At 35.8% G+C, this 20,854-nt stretch overlaps 2 protein-coding genes across 2 annotated transcripts in view; one reads left to right on the top strand and one right to left on the bottom strand.

Annotated features, from left to right (window-relative positions):
* LOC131197091 (dynein axonemal heavy chain 11-like) overlaps window positions 1–8,993 on the top strand; it is a 42,816-nt gene extending 33,823 nt beyond the window's left edge. Inside the window, exons 14-19 of the mRNA XM_058180729.1 lie at window positions 4,398–4,640; window positions 5,335–5,517; window positions 5,662–5,777; window positions 6,196–6,308; window positions 7,252–7,392; window positions 8,050–8,993. Of these exons, the coding sequence (XP_058036712.1) occupies window positions 4,398–4,640; window positions 5,335–5,517; window positions 5,662–5,777; window positions 6,196–6,308; window positions 7,252–7,392; window positions 8,050–8,297 (1,044 nt within the window). The 3' untranslated portion in view covers window positions 8,298–8,993. The remainder of the gene's footprint in view (window positions 1–4,397; window positions 4,641–5,334; window positions 5,518–5,661; window positions 5,778–6,195; window positions 6,309–7,251; window positions 7,393–8,049) is intronic.
* A 266-nt stretch (window positions 8,994–9,259) lies between these two features.
* CDCA7L (cell division cycle associated 7 like) lies at window positions 9,260–20,344 on the bottom strand. The gene is made up of 10 exons (XM_058182736.1): window positions 20,310–20,344; window positions 19,299–19,371; window positions 16,690–16,821; window positions 15,705–15,992; window positions 14,712–14,780; window positions 13,766–13,936; window positions 11,407–11,535; window positions 10,420–10,569; window positions 10,076–10,212; window positions 9,260–9,293 (listed from the first exon to the last, which is right to left on the bottom strand). Exons 2-10 carry the CDS (start codon window positions 19,305–19,307, stop codon window positions 9,260–9,262), a joined length of 1,119 nt encoding a protein of 372 aa, XP_058038719.1. The 5' UTR covers window positions 19,308–19,371; window positions 20,310–20,344.
* Window positions 20,345–20,854: the final 510 nt, after the last annotated feature.

Below are 20,854 nucleotides of genomic sequence, written 5' to 3'. Positions count from 1 at the left end.
GTGGTTGCATAAATTCCTTTCATTTTCATACTTTTAAAATCTAAGTTTATATAAGGTAGACTTCAACTGACAACCACAGTTGAGCCTAATGTTTTTATTGCTAAGTGAGACACTTGTTAAGTGAATTTTGCCCCACTTTATGAACTTTCTTGTCATAATTGTTAAGTGAATCACTGCAGTTCTTAAATTAGTAGCACAGTTATTAAGTAAATATGGCTTTCCCATTGACTTTGTTTGTCAGAAGGTTGCAAAAGGGAATCACGTGTCCCCGGGACCCTGCAGCGGTCATAAATGCAAGTCAGTTGCCTAGTACCGTGTTTCCCCAAAAATAAGACAGGGTCTTATATTAATTTTCGCTCCAAATACGCATTAGGGCTTATTTTCTAGTTAGGTCTTATTTTGGGAGAAATACGGTACTAAACGCACCCATCTTGCTGACAATCTTAACTGGGGCTTATTTTGCGAGAAGGGCTTATATTATGAGCAGCCTGAAAAATCATGCTAGGACTTATTTTCCGGTTGGGTCTTATTTTCAGGGAAACGGGGTATCTGAATTTTGAACATGTGACTATAAGGTTGTTGCAGCAGAAGTAAGTGTAAAAAATGGCTGTGAATCATTTTTTTTAGTGCCATTGTAACTTTGAACGGTCACTAAATGAACTGATGTAAGTCGAGGACTACCTGTAATTGTTTTCAAAATCTAATAATACTGTAATTTATATAATTACAGTAAAGTCAAATAATGGGAAATTTTGGTCCAAAAATGTATTTTACACAGAAACAAAATGCAGATTTGCTATCACAAAATGCTGGTTCTTCACCAGCTCTGGACAGGTTTTAAAGAGTATAAATAAACTAAAGTTGAATAAGATTATTTCAAGATCTATTAGTGATGAAAATAATATGTAATATTCACAAAGTCAGTATATGTCTAAATACCACTTTTTGGAAAAAATTGTTGTGTTCCTTAACCCTTGCCTGCTAAAGAAACATGATACTGAATTAAACTACCTTTGGTCTATCCTAAAAGAGCTCTTACAATTACAGCCTAAGACAGAATCATGTCTAGTGAAACTCCAGAGGTGCTAAGGGGGTAAACAATGCCAAATTGGTATATACTGCAGCCTTAGCACACTGTCTTTTCCTAGTATTAGGCATATAGTTAGAGGTGACAGGGGAGGGCAAGTCTAGCACCAAAAGTTCATCCGTGATATGGAATACAGAGAGCCTTGAGGCCACTCCATCTTCACCATCTCATGTTAGAAGTGTCTCCTGTGATGAAAGCAAAGTGAGTTTGCTTGCATTTATTCGCTCTTTAATGAGTAGGTTTTCATATGTCAGAAAGCCACATTCAGTTTAACACAATTGGAAGTCAATTGGAAAGCCTAGGAGTGAGTTACCATGGAGATGGGGAAAGATAAACACTACTGTACTTCTGACCTCCACTGAAGCTGATTTCTCTACATGACAGCTGAGGTCAAGGGGGCAGCGTGGGAAGCTCATTCCATCGGTACCTCGTCTGTATCTAGCCCAAGGGTAGGAATTGCTCTTTCTAGATGAGGCAGTCCATTAACCTTCACAGCCTGTTCTTTCTTTCAAATAGGTGTCAAATATAGGGATGAACCTGAAAGAAATGATGGAAATTAGATGCCTTTGGTTAACCAAGCTCAAATGTGGGTCTACTTAAATATTCCAAAACAGAATAATATCTTCTGGTTTAATTGGACAATGAGCTCCCCCACGCATAAACCATGAAACAAAAATTCCTTCAATGACAGGCAAACATAAAGATCTAGAACTACAGCATTTCCTATACATTTGTTGTTCTCATGTTAAAGTTTCACCTAATTGAGATGATCAGTAAAATGGGAGGGATATGGTTCTTTACTGTATTTTCACCATGTTCTACCTGCAATATTAGGTATATTTTTGGGGCAAAAGCTTCTCAGCTTTAGTATTATGGGTAAATTATGGCATATGTATATCCACAGAAAATTTATGTACAAACAGTACCCTAAAAAACAAATAAATGCTGAGCATCTAGGCAAAGTCTGAAATGATCTGTGAGGAAAATAATTGGTAGGACTAATCTAAAATTTATATTCTACTTTTCAATTGGGAGCTGAAAGAGGCATACATAGTGGTCCTTGCTTCCAGTTTACCTCATCACAATCATGTATGTTAGGCTAATAAGAGAATGAGTTGCCTAAGGTTCTCTGAGAGAAGGACATCTCTGTTCCTGATCTAAGGAAAGAAACAGAAATATTGGCTTGACTTTTTAATCAATGTTTAAAGCTTTCCTCCTTTCAACAGCTCAAGTTGTTCCATTTTTTATGGTCTTGGATTTCCAAATAGCCTTCCATTAATTAATTAATTAATAATTTGCAGGACTTACATGGATGCCTATCTCATATAATGTTTCTAGGCAGCTCACGACAATATATTTAACCATACAAACATGGTTAAAAACAAAATATATTTCCCTCCAGTCTTGGCCGACAGTCTTGCAGCTCAGTCCCTATCCTGACCCAATGTTTGGGAAAAAGACAGATAGTCCTAGTCACCTGGAAGGCTAAAAAGATAAGATCACTTAGATTTGAGGTAGGAAGACTGTTCCAAAAGGCTAGGGTGGCCAGTGAGAAGGTATGACATTGAGGTTCCATCAAGTGACAACATTTAAGGGAGAGAATCTGCAGCATGCCCATACCATGAATGTTGAAGATGGAAATAAGGAAGGATACCATAACAAAATAAGTTTCCAGTACATGAAGTTGTTATGCCTGTACTGTAAAGCATTCTTCATTGGTGAAGAAAATGGGTCAGTGAGTTACAAAAGAGAAATGAAGTACTACACCAAAATGGAATAGCCTTATCCCCTCATTACAACCACCAGATGACATATCCATTTCGCCAGGAATCTTGTAAACATGAGAACTAAGTTAGAAAAGGTAGCTTTCCCATCTCAGAAATTATTTGATGTATGGGCTTCAATTGTCAAAATTTTCAGCAATATCCATACTGGCTGAATTAATCTAGATATTGGTCAGATGTCTGAAGGAACTCAGACTAGGACTGGCTGGTTTAAAGGAATATTCGAGCTCCTTGCAATTTACAGAAATGCGTGGATAAACAGCTAGAATCATGGGCAATCAGTTGGAAGGGAAGCATGAAAAGGTCTCATTTTGTTCATCTTTGATACTTCAAAAATCTAATATTGTTCAGTGCATATTGAATTTTTTTAAAAAAATGTGACAGTGTAGACAGTGGTTCTCAACCTTTTCTTCATCATGGACCCCCTTTAAATATCTTGTGTGGCCACTGATCACGGCTACACCAAGACTTAAGATTTAAATCATCATATTTCTTCAAGCCTTTGCGGACCCCCTATGATGATATGGCCCCTAGGGATCTGTGAACTACAGGCTGAAATCCACTGGTATTGACTGTTACATATCTAATTAATCCACAAGAATAAGTCATAAATTGTGAAGAAGTAAAGAACCACATGTATGATGATGAGATATTTTTTTAAAGCTTCTGCTTAAGATGTTTCACTGAAAGTTGATACGTAGATTGAGGCAGTTTGTCTTAAAATACAATTTGCAATAGTAAAGCAGGGAATGAACTGTTCTTATGCTTGTAAAAGGATTGGGATTAAAATTTCTTTTTTTTTTACTCTGTAGGGGTAATTAATTAATAGATCAATAAGTATATAGAAGAAAACTGTCATATAACTTTTCTTGTACTGTTTCAAAGTGGGCATTGTTCTGCATTTGTTGCCCAAAGCTAGATAAATGTATATTTTATTATTTTATTAAACACTATTTTAAAATTTTAGGATTAATTTGCATTTAAACAAGGTATATAAACTATATATATAAAATGTGTTCTAAGGCAGCTGTATAAAAATATATATGGTGGTATGATCATAAGTTATGTAAAAGACTGACAAATGTGGAAAAATATCTCATTAAAATCTGTTAATGCATAATGATTTCCCTATGACAGAATAGTATGGTATTTGCTCCTGATGCATTCATGCTTATTATCTTTTCTTTTATGTACGCTGACAGCGTATGCACAAAGACAAATTCCTTGTGTGTTCAATCACATTTGGCCAATAAAGAATTCTATTATTCTATTCTATTCTATTTGTTATCTAGCAGAGTATAAAATTATTCTGGCTTTTACTATTTAAAGGCAACTTCTTTAATCAGATTTCATCCAGAATTATTTCTATTGTACTATCATGGATAAGAGAGATGGCTTCCTACTTGAAAAATCATCTGTTAAAACTACTATAATAAGACCAAAACAATTACATTTTCAGTGGCAGTATCACAAAGTATTGAATAGATTTTGCCTAAAAATGAAAAATGCTCTTTTTCTAATCACAGGTTGAAGGAGATTTTGCTTTGGCTCCTGGTTTCCCATCTCCTCCCAATCTGGATTATATTGGCTACCACAAGTATATTGATGAAATGTTGCCCACTGAAAGTCCTACATTGTATGGTCTCCATCCTAATGCCGAGATAGATTTCTTAACAGTTCTGTCTGATAACCTATTCAAAACTCTGCTGGAAATGCAACCCAGAAATCTGCTTGCTGGAGAAATTATAGGACAGTCATTGGAAGAAAAGGTGAGACTGTTGTGTTCTGCTAATGATTATTCCATAACACCTTTATACAATCGGAGTAATTCATAAATTTAATGGTATCAGAATTAAAACTCTGTTCCTCCTGAACATAAATATTTGACAAATAGGGATGTGAGAATTGCATAAAGTATTCCAAATAGAGAAGAATTAGTTTTAGGATTACATTTATTTCAGTTATTTCCATCTGTATGGAATGAAGCAGAAGCTGGGAGTGGAGGGGGTGGCATGGAAATAGGAAGAAAAAGTCATGGATGGTTCAAAGGAGGTAGAAAAAGGAAGACTTTGAGAGATCAGGTAGACTACACCAGGAACAGCTGAGGGAAGGAAGAACAACAAGGGCAGTTCACACAACTAACCTTCATAGCCCAATAATACTCACTATGATTTTGTTTTATTTGAACAATCAAAATATTTTGTTTTTTCTTTATGCTGAACTGCAGTTAAGTCCATCAGTTTAGCAGAACCTCTGGATTGTAATATTCTGATCTGAGTCTGAAACAAAATGCATTTTCTGTTTCAGGCTTATCCCAAATGACAAGCAATATCTATATCCCTATATTTTTTTGAATGCACTGTTCTGCATGTTCAACACATATTCCAACCAGCGCTTGCTTTATGGAGCATGATTAAATGTAAACAAAATGCATGCCTGGTAATTTTACTTTGCATTTATAAGGTGAAAAATGTACTGGATGAAATTTTGGAAAAGCTGCCGGAAGAATTTAATTTAGCTGAGATAATGCAAAAGTCTGCTATACGAAGCCCATATATTCTTGTGTGTTTTCAAGAATGTGAGAGAATGAATATTCTCATGAGAGAGATACGACGATCAATAAAACAATTAGATCTTGGATTAAAAGTAAGGAATATATTGCATTATTGTTATTAAATGTATTTGCTGCCTACCTTATCATTGGATACTCTATATATACATATACTATGAAGGGGGAAAAATGGATCTTAAACTATAAATCTAAATGTTTCTTTTGGTTGAAATTTCTAGGGTGAGCTAACATTTTCATCTAGTATGGAAACTTTACAATCATCGCTCTTCTATGACCAGGTACCAGATGCGTGGTCCAGTCTGGCTTACCCATCTATTTACAGTCTTGCACAATGGTAAATGCATGTCTTTAAGAAATGGACCTCTTTAGCTATATTATAAATAATAAACTGTATTTTTGAAAGCAAAAAAAAAAAGCATTATTTAAATTTCAAAAATCTTTTTGAATCTTAAAATGAGCATAACTATATTAGTATGATTTTGCATGTCCTATGACATTTTTAAGTCTCAAAATTTAAAAGATGAAGAGTTTCTAAAATTTCTAGATCATGTATTCATCTGTCCTAAATTTAGCATATATTTTCTTGTTTATTAGAAGGTAATATACTTCGTATGCAAAAGGCTACTCCATACAACTTGTATAATCTACTACCAATAACCAATATATATATGTTAGTGGTATAAATTATATAATTTATTCTCCAAATTAATTTCTTATGCACCTGTGTTTACCACTGCTATATTTTTATTCAGGTTTAATGGCCTTCTTTTGCGATGCCGAGAACTTGATACCTGGACACAAGATCTTGTACTTCCTGCAGTAGTGTGGCTTTCAGGCTTCTTTAATCCTCAATCTTTTTTGACTGGTATGTTAATATTGATTCATGATATTTAAATATCAAGCAAAACATGCTGCATAATAGGGCTACAACTTTAAAATAATTTTGAAGAATTGTTTTTAACAGCTAGTTTCATTAAAATGTCACAAAGTTCAAACATGACAAATTATGTCAGTAGGCAGCCATAAGCATCAATTAACTGAGCAAGTGACCAAATGTATGAATGAATGCAACCTATTTAAAAACTTATCAAGAGCTCAAGTGATGGAAATCCAACTGTCAGATGATATAAGACACACTCCCATGCTGAAATTATGCCCACTTTACTTTTTCATGAGTGGAAAAGTGTGATTTCTAATAATGTAGGAAAAGTCACATAGGTACATGTAGGTCATGGATAGACATTTGATGCTAAATCATATTATGTCTTAGGTGTCATACATATTGCATCTATAGAATTGAATTTTTTAGAAGAAAAGGGAAATAGCAAAGTATCAGAAGCTCTTTCAGTATTAAAAATATATTCGTTTGCAATAGTTCCTAAAAAATTACTTTCAATGCCAAGGCAAACATATTTTTTAAATGCCCTAAATTACATGAAATTGACTTTTCGTTAATAAATCTGGATTTAAAGTTGGATTAAGTATTTTTTCCTCAGGAATAATGTTTTGCATTTACCATATTTACATGCCCTTATTAGCTGTTGAAAGCAAATTCGGTGCAGTATTAAGGCAATAGGCTAGAAAGTGGGATTTTCTGAGTTCCAGTCCCACCTTAGGCAGAACGCTAGACACCTTACCTTGAGCCAGTAGCTTTCCCTCAATCTTAGTAAGGAAGCAAAAAGATCACCCTGTTAAAAAAATATATTTGTCTAGGTAGGCTCCAAGAATTGGACACAAAGGGAGGATGAAATATCCATAGTAATAAGTATGCAGCCCATAAAGTTGTACTATTCATCTCTTCTTGAAAGCCATTATGCAAACTACAGCACGGAAAAACAATTGGTCTCTGGATAAGATGTGCTTAACTACTGATGTTACCAAAAAGAGTAGAGAAGATTATGGTCATCCACCAAGAGAAGGTGCATATATTTTTGGACTTTACATGGAAGGTAAGTTTATTAAAATTCTGTATTAGCTATGATCTAGTTAGAGGACCCACCTGTAAAAATTGATCAATATCAGACATGTCAAAAAGAAGTATTGGTATATTTTATTGAATCAGTGAAAAGTGTAACAAGCTTTCTGATTACAAGCAATCCTAGACTTATGATCACAATAGGGACCAGATCGTCCCAATTTAATTAATTAAGCCAACCCAATAATTTATGAATTTGCTTGCTGTATCATTAAGCAACTCACTGTGGTCATTAAGTGAATCACATAGCTGTTAAGCAAATCTGGCTTCCCCCATTAACTATGCTTGTTGGAAGTCCCCCAGGAAGGTTATAAATGATAATGCGTCTCTGGGACAAGGCAACAACTGTAAATACATGTCAGTTTGCCAAGCACTTTAATTTTGATGATGTGACTTGCAGGAAAGTCATAAGTGTGAGGATCATAATGTCACTATTTTCAGCATCACCCTTATTTTGAAATGTATGTTATCTTTTCAACAACAAGCCCCATTTTCTGTAAAAAGAATACAGAATTAAAATCAATAGGATTTCAGGCATACAACAAAGCATACGAATTGTGATTAATATTCTACCTAGCTAACTACACACTTCTGCCCTTCAGAACTTAAAATGTATATTTCTTGGTTGCAGGAGCAAGATGGGACATTCAAGCAGGAGTTGTAGCTGAAGCTCATTTGAAGGACCTGACCCCAATGCTGCCAGTCATCTTTGCCAGAGCAATTCTGGTAGAGAGGCAAGAAACCCTGAACATTTACAAATGTCCAGTTTATAAAACTAAACTTAGGGGTCCCACCTACACATGGACTTTTAACTTAAAAACTAAAGAAAGGCCATCCAAGTGGGTGCTTGCAGGAGTAGCCTTGCTTTTGGAAGTTTAGCAATATACTTGCAGGCACACGTTTTTTTACTTACAACAAGGTATTCACATATTATGTATTTGGAATGACCACAGACAACCTTCAAGATAATGCTTTTATTGAATTTAATACAACATATATATTTACATTACTGCACATAGAAACAGTACATATGTACAAGTGAACATGCAAAGGATTAAGTCACTGAATCATACATGTTACATATGTAATATGCAGATAAACCTTTGGTTCAGCCTTCTTCACCTGAGTGAATAACATTTCAAATTTCCATAAATGGCACATATGGCCCCAACCGAGACAGGCCTTGTATGTACCAATGCAATGTAAAGTCACTTGTATGTTCTGTTTGCACAGCAAAAGCAAAAAGTAAATATATAATATAGCTGTAAACAAAAACTTAAAACATCTTAATTATAGCCAGAGAATAAAATATGTTAACTATGGAAACTACTTTGGAGTTTCCAAACCATTTTTTAAGCAGATTTGACCACTTCTGAGCTTAAAGGTGGTTTTCAGTTGGTAAAAATTAAATTGGGCTGAATTATGCCCTTCTAATTTTAAACAATATTGACCTTTATAGCATTTTTCTGCATTTTTCTGTAAAGTAGAATAATCAGTGATTTGGACTGCTTGTTTTCAGAAGTTTAAAGTCTGATTCAAATTACAAAGTCAATTTACTCTTTTTAAACTTTATAATTTTATTTCTAAATTAAGTCTATAAAGAAAAATATTTTTAAACAATAGATCATTTTATTATATGCAGGAAAATATTGCTGTTCCCAATATTAACAGCCTTTTTTCTTAGAAATATTTAATAAATCAAAAGTAGTTATTCCATATTTCTGAAATTATTTAAACATAATGATTATAAATGAAAGTTCAAGATTTAAATTTTAAAGTAAATATAGTAAATACATAAATCAAAATCAAAATCAAAATTTGCACAGGTGTCTTGAGTATTTTCATTCATTTCCATTAATAAACTGCATTGGCATGCTGCAATAAAGAAAAAACAAAATGTTTAGAGTTTAAGCAAGAGAATGAAACTATTATAAACTCTATTTCAAAGACCTATAATCCCACCAACTGTATTGTTCCAGCTTCCAAATGTAAATAGTAGGTCATGACCTTTATAAGAAAAAAGCAAAATCATTAAATGCATTCACAGAATTATTTTTCAAAATTAAAAGTCTCTTAATTTTTGCAAAAATATTGGACAGGATATTAGAATATTTAGAAGGAACGTTTTATTAAGACTCAGAGACCATGTCTCACTTCCCTTAAGATTCATTGAACTTCTTACTCTTCACTGTTCATAGGCTTTAAAAGTAGCTTAACCTTGAAAATTATTCTTATTAGACAAGTGTATTCTCAGAAAATGTAAGATACCCTGGCATGGAAAGAAAGAAATTCCTTATAGGGGAGGATTGAGGATGGAATTGGATGAATGGGAAAGGAGAAGCTGATTGCAATGTATATTAATCTGACTTCAGACTTCATGAAAAATCTGTATCAACACAAACTCAGACTCACTCTCCGAGCCCAACCTACCCCAAAAGATAGTTTAGCATGGGGGAAAATGTGAGGAGCAGTAGGGGGAAAATGAGAGAAGCAGTAGGTATGCCACTCTGAAGAAAAGATGGAATATAAATCTAAATAAATAAAAATAAAATAAACATAGCAATTTAGACTATTACATACAGTGATTTCTTAGAATTGACAATATTGGAAATACTTCTGATACAAATCACCCTATAAAGGTTTAGGTATAAGCTTACCTTTCGAGATACTCTTTCACATTACTATAACCATAAAGCTTTGCCATGTGGATAAGTGTTCCTGTGGCACAGTAACCATCACGTTGGCGACAAGAGCTGCAGTTACATTGCCCACGGCAAGGAGGACAAAACCACTCCTTAAAAGTGGGAGAAGAGTATTAGTTCACCTTATAAGTAATATGTTATCACCTAAGCATGGAAACCACAAAGTTAGCAGTTGCATAAAGACACAGTGTTGCATGCTTTTGAAGTCATGTATAACAAAAATAAAATGATCAGATCACCAATAATTTCATTGTATCTCCCATTTCATTATCTCACAATTCAAGCAACTAGAGACTTACTGGATTCAGAAGTGCTACTTTCACATCTTCTCCGTAGCGATTACGGAGACATGGTCCACAGAACTGTCCCCGCACACCAACACAGTCTGCATTATGACAAACGGTCTTTGTATCAATTGTCTTTTGGCGGCATTGATGGCATGTGGTTCCCTAATAGTGGGACAAATGATATTATTTTTAGAAAGACACTTCCAATACCTGTGAAGATAAATATGGTGCTTATCATCAACCTATTCCTATTATTCTGATAAAGAATTTAACAAATTACTATTATCCAAAAACACAGATAATTATACATTTTAATTGTTGGAATATTAAGCAGCTTTTTTCACAACTCCCAATACAAATGCATGTTTTAAACAAGGCAAGATGAATTAGCTAATACATTGAACTGGAGTGGAAAACCAATTTATAAAATGGAATTTGAAAAGCCTGCTACTGTATTGGTTCTACAAAGCTGTTGCAATATTTCAGGTTTCAAGTCAGCAATATTAAAACCAGCCCAAACTAAATCTAATGCTCATAGTCATTTTATTCTGGAGAGATAATTATTATGAAAAATTAGCATTATAAGTTAACCCTCCCCAATTTTTTATTTTTTTTTGCTTAAATTCCTGGAAAGTATTTACTTCTTCTTTGAGGGAGGCACTTCTGCTAATACCTTGACAAGATAAATAATTTATTGGTACTTATTATACTATCTGTGTTGTAGGAATTGTCAGTATAATTATAGACTGTAATTAAAATATTAAATACTTCACAGTACACTATGACAGTAGCGAAGATTAACCATGTTCATGGGAAGGTGAAAGAACAAGTAATTCAACCAGTATAAATAATACTGTGGCAGGTGGATCATTATAAAAAGGTAAAGAGATCTCAAGAACATTGTGTACATAAAAAGGGTAAAAAACTGATTTGATCTAAAACATTGCATTCAATTAAATGTATGACAAACTAAGCAAATTTATAAAGAGAACAACATACCCAAGTCTTATGGTATATTTTTTCTTTATTGGTAAATGCAATTTGTTCTAAGTCTTCATTTGTTACAACGACTGATCGAAGTTCTTTGATTCTAGCGATTTTTCTTTTTTTCGGCGATCCTAACATATGCTATAAGAGAAATTCACCATCTCTAAATATTTATATTTTATGTAATGTTTATGTTTGTTTTAAGAGTAAGTCAGTTTTAAAGAATTAATTAGTACAATAAAATATCTATTATATTTAATTATGAGTTGTTTGTCTAACCATAAACTTTAGATTTCATTAATTTATTATACATTTATTCTTTTTATTAGCCTGTCCTTGTTTTCTTCCTTGACCTATTTTTTCTGAAATCTAATTTTCCCCTTCTAATTGACTGAATACTTGTCAATAATTTATATTGTTGGGGGGATTGGGAGTGGGAGGCACCGTGTATCGGTGGTTCTCCTCCTATCTCTCTGACCGGTCGCAGACGGTGTTGACAGGGGGGCAGAGGTCGACCGCGAGGGACCTCACTTGTGGGGTGCTGCAGGGGTCGATTCTCTCGCCCCTTCTGTTCAACATCTATATGAAGCCGTTGGGTGAGATCATCAGTGGCTTTGGGGTGAGATACCAGCTGTACGCGGATGACACCCAGCTGTACTTTTCCACCCCAGGCCACCCCAATGAAGCTGTTGAAGTGCTGTCCCGGTGCATGGAAGCCGTACGGGTCTGGATGGGGAGAAACAGGCTCAAGCTTAATCCCTCCAAGACGGAGTGGCTGTGGATGCCGGCACCCCGATTCAGTCAGCTGCAGCCGCGGCTGACTGTTGGAGGCGAGTTATTGGCCCCAAAGGATAGGGTGCGCAACTTAGGTGTCCTCCTGGATGAACGGCTGTCGTTTGAAGATCATTTGACGGCCGTCTCCAGGGGGGCCTTCCACCAGGTTCGCCTGGTTCGGCAGTTGCGCCCCTTCCTTGATCGGGATGCCTTGTGCACGGTCACTCATGCATTCGTTACCTCTCGCTTGGATTATTGTAATGCTCTCTACATGGGGCTCCCCTTGAAGTGCACTCGGAGGCTTCAGTTAGTTCAGAATGCAGCTGCGCAGGTGATAGAGGGAGCTCCGCGTAGCTCCCATATAACACCGCTCCTGCGCAGACTGCACTGGCTACCTTTCGAGTGCACTTTAAGGTTTTGGTTACTACCTTTAAAGCGCTCCATGGCTTAGGGCCTGGGTACTTACGGGACCGCCTGCTGTTACCATATGCCTCCCACCGACCCGTACGCTCTCACAGAGAGGGACTTCTCAGGGTGCCGTCCGCCAAGCAATGTCGGCTGGTGGCCCCCAGGGGAAGGTCCTTCTCTGTGGGGGCTCCCACACTCTGGAACGAACTTCCCCCGGGTTTACGCCAAATACCTGACCTTCGGACATTCCGTCGCGAACTGAAGACATATCTTTTTATTCGCGCGGGGCTGGCTTAAATTGAATTTTATTAAATTTTAATTTCTTATTAACTAATTTTAAATGGGGGTTTTAGTTCATTGTACTTTTCAGGCCAATTTTAAAATAAATTTTTTAATTGCATTTTAAATTGTATATTGTACTATCTGTTTTATTTTGCCTGTACACCGCCCTGAGTCCTTCGGGAGAAGGCGGTATAAAAATCAAATAAATAAATAAATAAATAAAATAAATAATTGCAGCACAAAGGATGAGAAACTATTGCAAAAATTATTTTTTATTTTATGAAACTTATGGTAAATGAAAAAATTAAGTGCAATTCATTTGTACTTTGTGTTTTTTTATAGTTTGTTCTCCTGCCAAATCTAAAAATTCATTATGTTTATGTTTATACCTCACCCTTTTAAATCCTGACACAGTTAGCACATTATAAGTAGAAAAACTGAAAATAGCATATTCAAATTTCCGGAAGCAATTTAGTAAAATTGCTTCTGGATCAGAATAGATAATGTGTCTTCCTCAATATATTTGGACTATCCTTAACCTTCAAATGGTCACCCAGTTTACCAGTTTAATCCAAAGTCTACTGAATTCAAAAATATTGATTGGAACAGGGTGTAAGTCCAGTAATCAACTGACTATAAACCACAAGACATGCTACTCATTACCAGGACTAGGCTAGAGGTGACAAACTCGTGGCTCACAGGCCAGCTGCATTATGCACTGGCCATGCCCATCCCTGTTTTAGTGAAGGTGGGGGGAATCATGATACATCAGATGTCGATGCAATGACGCAAGTTTGATACTCCTGCACTAGGCTATTCACTTAAACATTTAGCTCATGCTTGATAAGTTCTATCCTTGCTACTTGCTAATTACTCTGTTAAAATAAATCCAAAATTTGATATGTACCTCATTTAGTTTTGTCTTCATAAAGGTGTGATAAGTTTCATTATCAACCCATTGCATAGGTGGGTTTCGTTCCACAGCAAAGTTTTCTGGGGGACGTGCATTTCTGATTGGATTAATTCGACGCTCTATTGGGCCCATTGAAGATCTTTTCCTTGGTGCTTTCTTTCGTTTCTAAAACAAAAGAGGGAGACACATTTGCTTTATGAACATGTAGCCTGAAGCAGTAGTTTATCATGATTACCTTGTTTAATTCTCTTCAAATTCTCTTTTTTAATTGCCTTTTGTGGCATACTGCTAATTCCTACACCATTTGGAAGAGTATGTAACAAGAACAGATACATATTTGGACAAAATTAGTGGAAAGTTTGGAAATAATTCCTACCAACACTGATTTCTTCGTCCTAAGAGAGCAAGTTTCCCAACGAACATAGTACTACCATTTTCTTTGTTTTGCTGTACTTAGATTATTAGGCAACTAGAATATTCTACAACATACTTTTTTACGTATGCTCTGTACAATTTATAGGTTGCAGTATATCCACATCAAAAGAGCACTGGCTAAAAGCTGTAGTGTTAGATAAATAGTTACTGAATTGGTCAAAGACGTGCACAAAACTGTGAAAACCTAATCTTGGTTCCTTCAGTTAGTCTGATATTTTTCATGTCTTCCTAAACATAGTATATGTACATTTTGAAATCTTTTGATAAATATACTAAAAGAAAAATTCTGCAAATGCAAGAGTAGGGAGCTAATCCTTTCTGAGTCAAGTCTGACTGAAAGAAAAAGTCATAATTTTATGACTTTATTGTATTTATACCTGGTTCAAGTAAAAAAAATAAAAAAACCATAGCAAATAATATTGTACCCCTGCAAAAATTAGTGATATATACTCAATCTTAAAAATGCAAAACAAATTTTTGTAAAAGGAAATGTATTCATACTTACAATTGAGGAAACAGCATTCATTTGGCTTGAAGAAGGTGCAGAATCTAGTTCTGCTAGTAACTGTGTAAGCTGAAATGGGAAAATGAAATTCATTTTCTCTATAAATCAAATAGTTCTTAATGGCAATTTTATCTATACACTATTTCATGATGCATTGTTAAAAATATAGATCCTCACATTTTTAGAATAATTTTAGTAATGTATCACATAATTTAAAACTGCACTGATTAGTTTCACTGTTTAGATTACAGTAAAAGTTTGGAGTTAATAATAAACTTATTCATATTTCAAAAGTTATGGAAGCAATTACTTCATATACTTAAGCTATATTAACAGGCTTTGTCCTTCATTTCAAAGGGTAAGATAACAAATTCAAAGCACACTGTGCTTTTTACACTGGTACAATGATTTAAAATTTATTAAGTAGCAATATATGATTATATGCAACTATAAGCACTGACAAACATAACATTTCCAGGCCTTTTTAATCCAGTGAGTGAGGAGGAAAGGCATTATGAAAGCAAGGAGCCCACTAAATCTTGGCATGCAGGTATGAAATTCAAGGGAAATAATGTATAAGCAGAATTTCACTGAAAAACTTTGGGCATCGTTTTGTTTAGTCATATTAAGCTTCCAGCATTCAGACTAGTACTATGTGATATAGTATTAAAATAATAAACCTCAAGTTTTCCTCTTGAGTGAAACCATAAGAACAAATCTATAGTTAATATGAAATTCAAACCTAAACAAAATGGTGACAGTTTGAACTACAGTAATGTATAAGGCTTGTTAAGTTAGGTTTGAAAATAATTTGTTCCTACTAATCCAGTAATAGGTGGCCCATCTTTGGATCCTTCACTAAAATCCAATTAATTTGCCTTTGTTTGATAAAAATATGTTTGATAAAACAAAAGAGATAATTAGAATTACATGTCTCATTTCTTTGTTTTCTTGACTATTAATGCCATCTAAGAATGCTGAATTAGTTCTCACCACAGCTTTATTTTCTTTTATATTCTGATTTCTCTTCAAAAGTGCATTTGAGTTTTCATCCGATGTCTCATCAGTCTCAGATTCGGAAGAAGTATCTGGATCTGCATTTCTCCCATTTGTATCTTTTCTTCGTTTAAGAAAAGACTTTTTAGCGGATTTGTTAGGAAGCTGTACTACCCCCCGAGTTTTGAATTTTTTTTTCCTAGGAGATGATTCAGTTTCCATTCTTTCTTCATTTGCTTGTTCCTTAATTAAAGATGGGTTATTGGCTCGGTCTAATTCCATTGCCTAAAAAAGAATGAATAAAAAATCTATGTTACATACAATTGCACTTCCATTATGAAAAAACTAATATTTTATGTCCCTTATGTACCTACACCAATCATATTAAAAGGTATCTTTTATAAATATCTTGATTTTTACTTAAATAGATTTACAATTATCTGGTTTGTAATCAGTAATTTCAGATGAATTGTTCAGGTTGGCTTGGTACACAGAAAAAGAGCAAAAGACAGATGACCAGGATGTGCATTAGACAACTGAAAACATCATAGTAAAATATTTTCAAATATAGATCCAAACAAGAGCCAGTTTACTGTGACATCTAACTAATCAATTAATCCAAACATTCATTTATCTGAAATACTGTAACAAAAAATGCACTGCAGAAATTACAACGGTTATACAGAGAATAGCTTTAAGTCCATAATCATACACAGCACTATTAAACATTATTAGTAAAAAGTATTGGATGCAACTGCATATACATTGGAATAACACTCCGTAACAAAATAAAAATAGAACCTACGTCTACAAAAGAAGATAAATTTACTCTACTTCAGGTTTTTCATTTGATTCTACTGTATTTTAGAAAGCAATTATATAAGAAAAATAAATCAAGTTGCAGTTTATACCATGAACTTAAAAAAAAAAATTATTTACTGGATGGAAATTCTGCATAATTTGGAACAAATTGTTCCCCTACCATTCTCGATGTTCCAGGCAAGTTCTCATCCCTATCTTCCAATGTCAATGTTTTCATGGGATGTTCAAGTTCAAAACCAAGAAAATCATCTTCATCACTTGGGGTAGCAAATATTTCAGCCAATTCCAGCATCTATCCAATTCATAAACATATAAAATAGTCAGCTTGGAAAAATAATCATTTTGTAGTATGAATATTACCATGATGTTACTTTTCTACTCAGTTCTATTCCTTAAGTAACACCCAGAAAAACTAATAAACCAATGGAGAGAAGATGCTAGGCAGGTTGCAAATCAGTAGATTAGTAATAAAGAAACAAAATTCAGATTTAGAAACTCTGCAGATATAAGCAACAAATAGTTTATTTACCTAAAATTTGTTTGTTTATTTATTTAATTTACCTAAAGCTATGGCAGTAAATATAAAAAACAAATGGGAGCCAAGTGTAATCTAGCATATGGAGCACAAGTGTAAAACTCGCAGCATCACATTGCCATCATGTGTTTTTTCCCTTCACGGAGCTGGGCTGGGCGTGGCCTGTGCATGTCACATCTGGCCCCCAGACCGCCAGTTTGACACCCCTGATATAGAGTATTCTTACATTTAAGACCATCATACATTATTAATGTAAGTCCAAATCCACCCAAAAATGGACAATCCCTTCCGCCAAAATAGAACTTATTAAAGGACAATTAAAGAGCAACACATTTTAGTGAAATAAATTGTTGCACAGAGCTGTAAGTACAAGTTGACAAGCATGATTGGACTCAGCAACAATTTAGTGGCATTTCAGTCCAGGTCATTGTATATCTGCTGTGACAGCAATTTCATTTTCTCCAGGGCTAATAGGTACATAGCCAAAACAATGGACATAATTACCAAAATGTAAGAACATTATCCAGAAAGTTTGACGATCTGAGAGAGAAAAATAGCATTAAATATATAATTCAAAAAAAAAAAACCCCACAGAGTTCAGCATGCTCAGTGACAAAAATGCTATTTGGTGGAATGCACTGAACAAAAGCATGCCATGGAAAAGATGGAAGAAACTTCATTTGACAGACTCAATGTGATGGTCATCTGAACTTAATATTGTCTGGTCACAACTCTGGAATTTCAGATCACAAACTTTCTCTAACTAAAAATACCAGGAATTGAATCATGTGCTGTAAGAGCTTTTCCCTAACATATAAGCCAAGATAGTTCTATACTCAAGGCCCAAGGACAGATCCAGCCCGCAGGGTGCTTAGATCTGGCCCACAGGGCTGCCCTGGAAACAGCGAAGGACCCTGGCCTGCAGTGCCTCTGCCAGTGAAAACAGATATTTCCCTCAGGCGGGCAGCCCTCCTGAGCTCTGTTTTCACTGGCAGAAGGTTGCAGGAGGCCATTGCAGCCGAAAATGGAGCTTGGGAACACGTTTTCACTGGCAGAGCACTCAGGCCACCCCAGGCACCCCCAACACAAGTGATGTTGAGCTGGCCACACCCATCCAGGCCCCCCAAAGTCAAACACAACCCTGATGCGGCTCTCAATGAAATTGAGTTTGACACCCCTGTTCTATACTATTCTCAGTTCTCTTCCAATCCTGTTAGAAGTTTTTCTCTATTATAACATGAAACTTTATAGGTTTTAACAATTTAACAGAAAATTTAGATGAAGAGCTATGTAATCTAGTTGCAATGAATAATTGGCTTCCAAGAAAAAAGCTTCTTAATTCTTACCTTACTGTATAGTTGAGCTAGCAACTGCTGTGATCGTTATATGCTGAACTAATTTTGTCTTTGCATTTGCACTAGAAAACTCATTACAGAGTTGAAATTAATTATTAAAGAAAGGTGCGTTCTCCAGTGAAGTACATTTTCAATTTCTGTGTAATGGATAGTGGTGGTGAGAGTGAAATTCAAAAACATATTGCAGTCCATCCTCCTTACTTTGTTCTGATTTTAAGAATCATATTCAGGAGTTTCAGTACAGCAAAATAGCTTTATTTAAATGTGAACTATTCAATACATAACAGGTGTACAGTTATCAACTTTTATAGAGAACATAATAGTGGTGCATTATGTTCTCCATAAAAGAAAGAGTCCTTGCTACAAGCACTCTTTTCTTCCATCTGCTCAAGTTTTATTTTTTCCATTCCATTTTAGCAGGTTGGGCACAATGGCTAATTGACTGACTATAGGCTTTTAAACAAACAGTTGAACCCCCCCTCCCTTCTTCTCAGGAGTGTTTTAGGGTAAACTATAGTTTAAGATAAGAATTTATCCATTTGACACACTCGTCCAAGTCACTGTCTTTCAATTATTAGGTTGGACATCTGTCTTAATTCAGGGCATGAGACCAGTGGCATCACAGAGCTCTAAGGTCTATTCACCACCCTTCTCTGCCTACTTCCATTGTGTAGAAAATCCTTGCAAGGCCATGTGAAATGCCCATTTGTATCATACAATCAATCCATGAAGGTCTAGTTTAGAAACCCCTAATGACACGGTGGCAATAATACTCTTCTAACTGTTTTCTAGCAATCAGATTAAGTAGCATTCAACTATCAAGAACCCAAAAGAAATCCCAATTATTTCTAGATAAAGTAGGGAAATGAATGAAATTACCCTTTTCATCACTTTGGCTAAGAGCGAAAAGCAATCCCACGTTTTTCTTTTCAGGAGGAGGAAAAGCTGGATCCTAAGCAGACAAAAAAAAAAAAAAAGAGGGCAGGGGAGGGGAGGGGAGAAACAGCAAGACTTCAGTTAGCACAGCTGAGTTGCCCAAACTTGCAAATACCTCTAATATTTTTCTTCAAATACTCAGAATTTCCTTAATAACCCAGAAGATATTTAATAATCTTTATTATTCAGCCACTAATAGGCAACCTGATATCCTCTTGATAGGTTTCATTAATAGTTCTCTCAATCCCCGCTAATGCTTATGGTAATGTTTCTCAACCAACGTGCTTTCTAATTTTCAGCTCCTACAAATTTCAATGATAGTTTAACTTTAGCTGGGTACCTGGGAGAATTCAAACACCTGAAGACTTACCCCCAATTAGAAATGATTGGGTTAAGGAGAAGCATATCTAGGAGCGCAATTCGCATCATCAAGATACTGTTTCTTTAAGCTAAAAGGATGGAGTCACAGCTTCTTCTGGCCACCTTTGCAGTTACAGTATCTGTAATGCGAAAATATTTTATAGGCACCAGGTTGCCTACCCCAGTTTTACAGCTGTATTTGATATCTAGCCAGTATGTGACCTCTGTTTTCCTACCAGAAAGTCTCCTATGAAACGCAGCTTATTCCGTGGACGCGAATTTGCGATCCTGAACAAACTTTCTCTAAAGTATTATTTCTTTTCGGAACACGACCCAAGAAGGTATGACGGGTGCGCAACCACTCCCCTACCCTTGAGAAAACTGAAACGGGCTAACTTTTCTGGGTGCAGATAGAAGCTTCGCGAGAGCTAGGCGCTCCAATCGCGGCCGATTGAAAAGCGCGCTCTGTGGTGCGTTCTCCTCCCACTCTAACTGAGGGAGTTTGGAAAAGAACCGGGAGAAAAACTAGTTCTTGGCCACCGTCGCCTCCAGCATCCCTTCCCCCAAATAAAGCTGCAATATCGATCTACCTACCGCAGGGCGCAAGGCAGGCGGGCAAGCCTGAAGTGAAGACGGTGGATAAAGGGGCGGTGCCCAGTGGAGTGGGCTGCTGAGAGCGCCTGGTTCCACCGGTCGCGAGCACACGTGATGGGCCTCAAGGCGGAGATTGCCGGGCGGCTTAAGCCACGGCTGTGGGATGGGAGGAATACCTGGTGAGAGGTCCTCTCCCAAAAAAAGCGATACCTCCCCAGGGCTACAACTTTTAAGTCCAGCCGGTCTACCATTGACTTAGAACTTAAATAATGTGTCTTCCTTTTTGATCAACACCAGATTGTTTCGGGGCATCTGACAGGGGCGCCGTTAAAAATATTTTTTTAAGTTAAACCAAGTCCCAGAAAGGATTTACTTTGCTTCGTGGCGGACCAAGAAGATGCTGTAGGTTGCAAATACAAATGCAGGCACTTGTTGGAAAGAGATGCTAGTAATTAAACAGAAATCTCTAAAATTCAGTGAAGAGAACCAAACCTCAAATACCAAACTAGAACTAAGAATTATAGCATATAATATAATTATAAGAC

Source organism: Ahaetulla prasina, chromosome 4, assembly GCF_028640845.1.
Source record: "Ahaetulla prasina isolate Xishuangbanna chromosome 4, ASM2864084v1, whole genome shotgun sequence".
In the NCBI taxonomy this organism is placed as follows: domain Eukaryota; kingdom Metazoa; phylum Chordata; class Lepidosauria; order Squamata; family Colubridae; genus Ahaetulla; species Ahaetulla prasina.
Note: the sequence above shows the minus strand (reverse complement) of the source record. Positions and strands in the feature narration are given on the sequence as shown.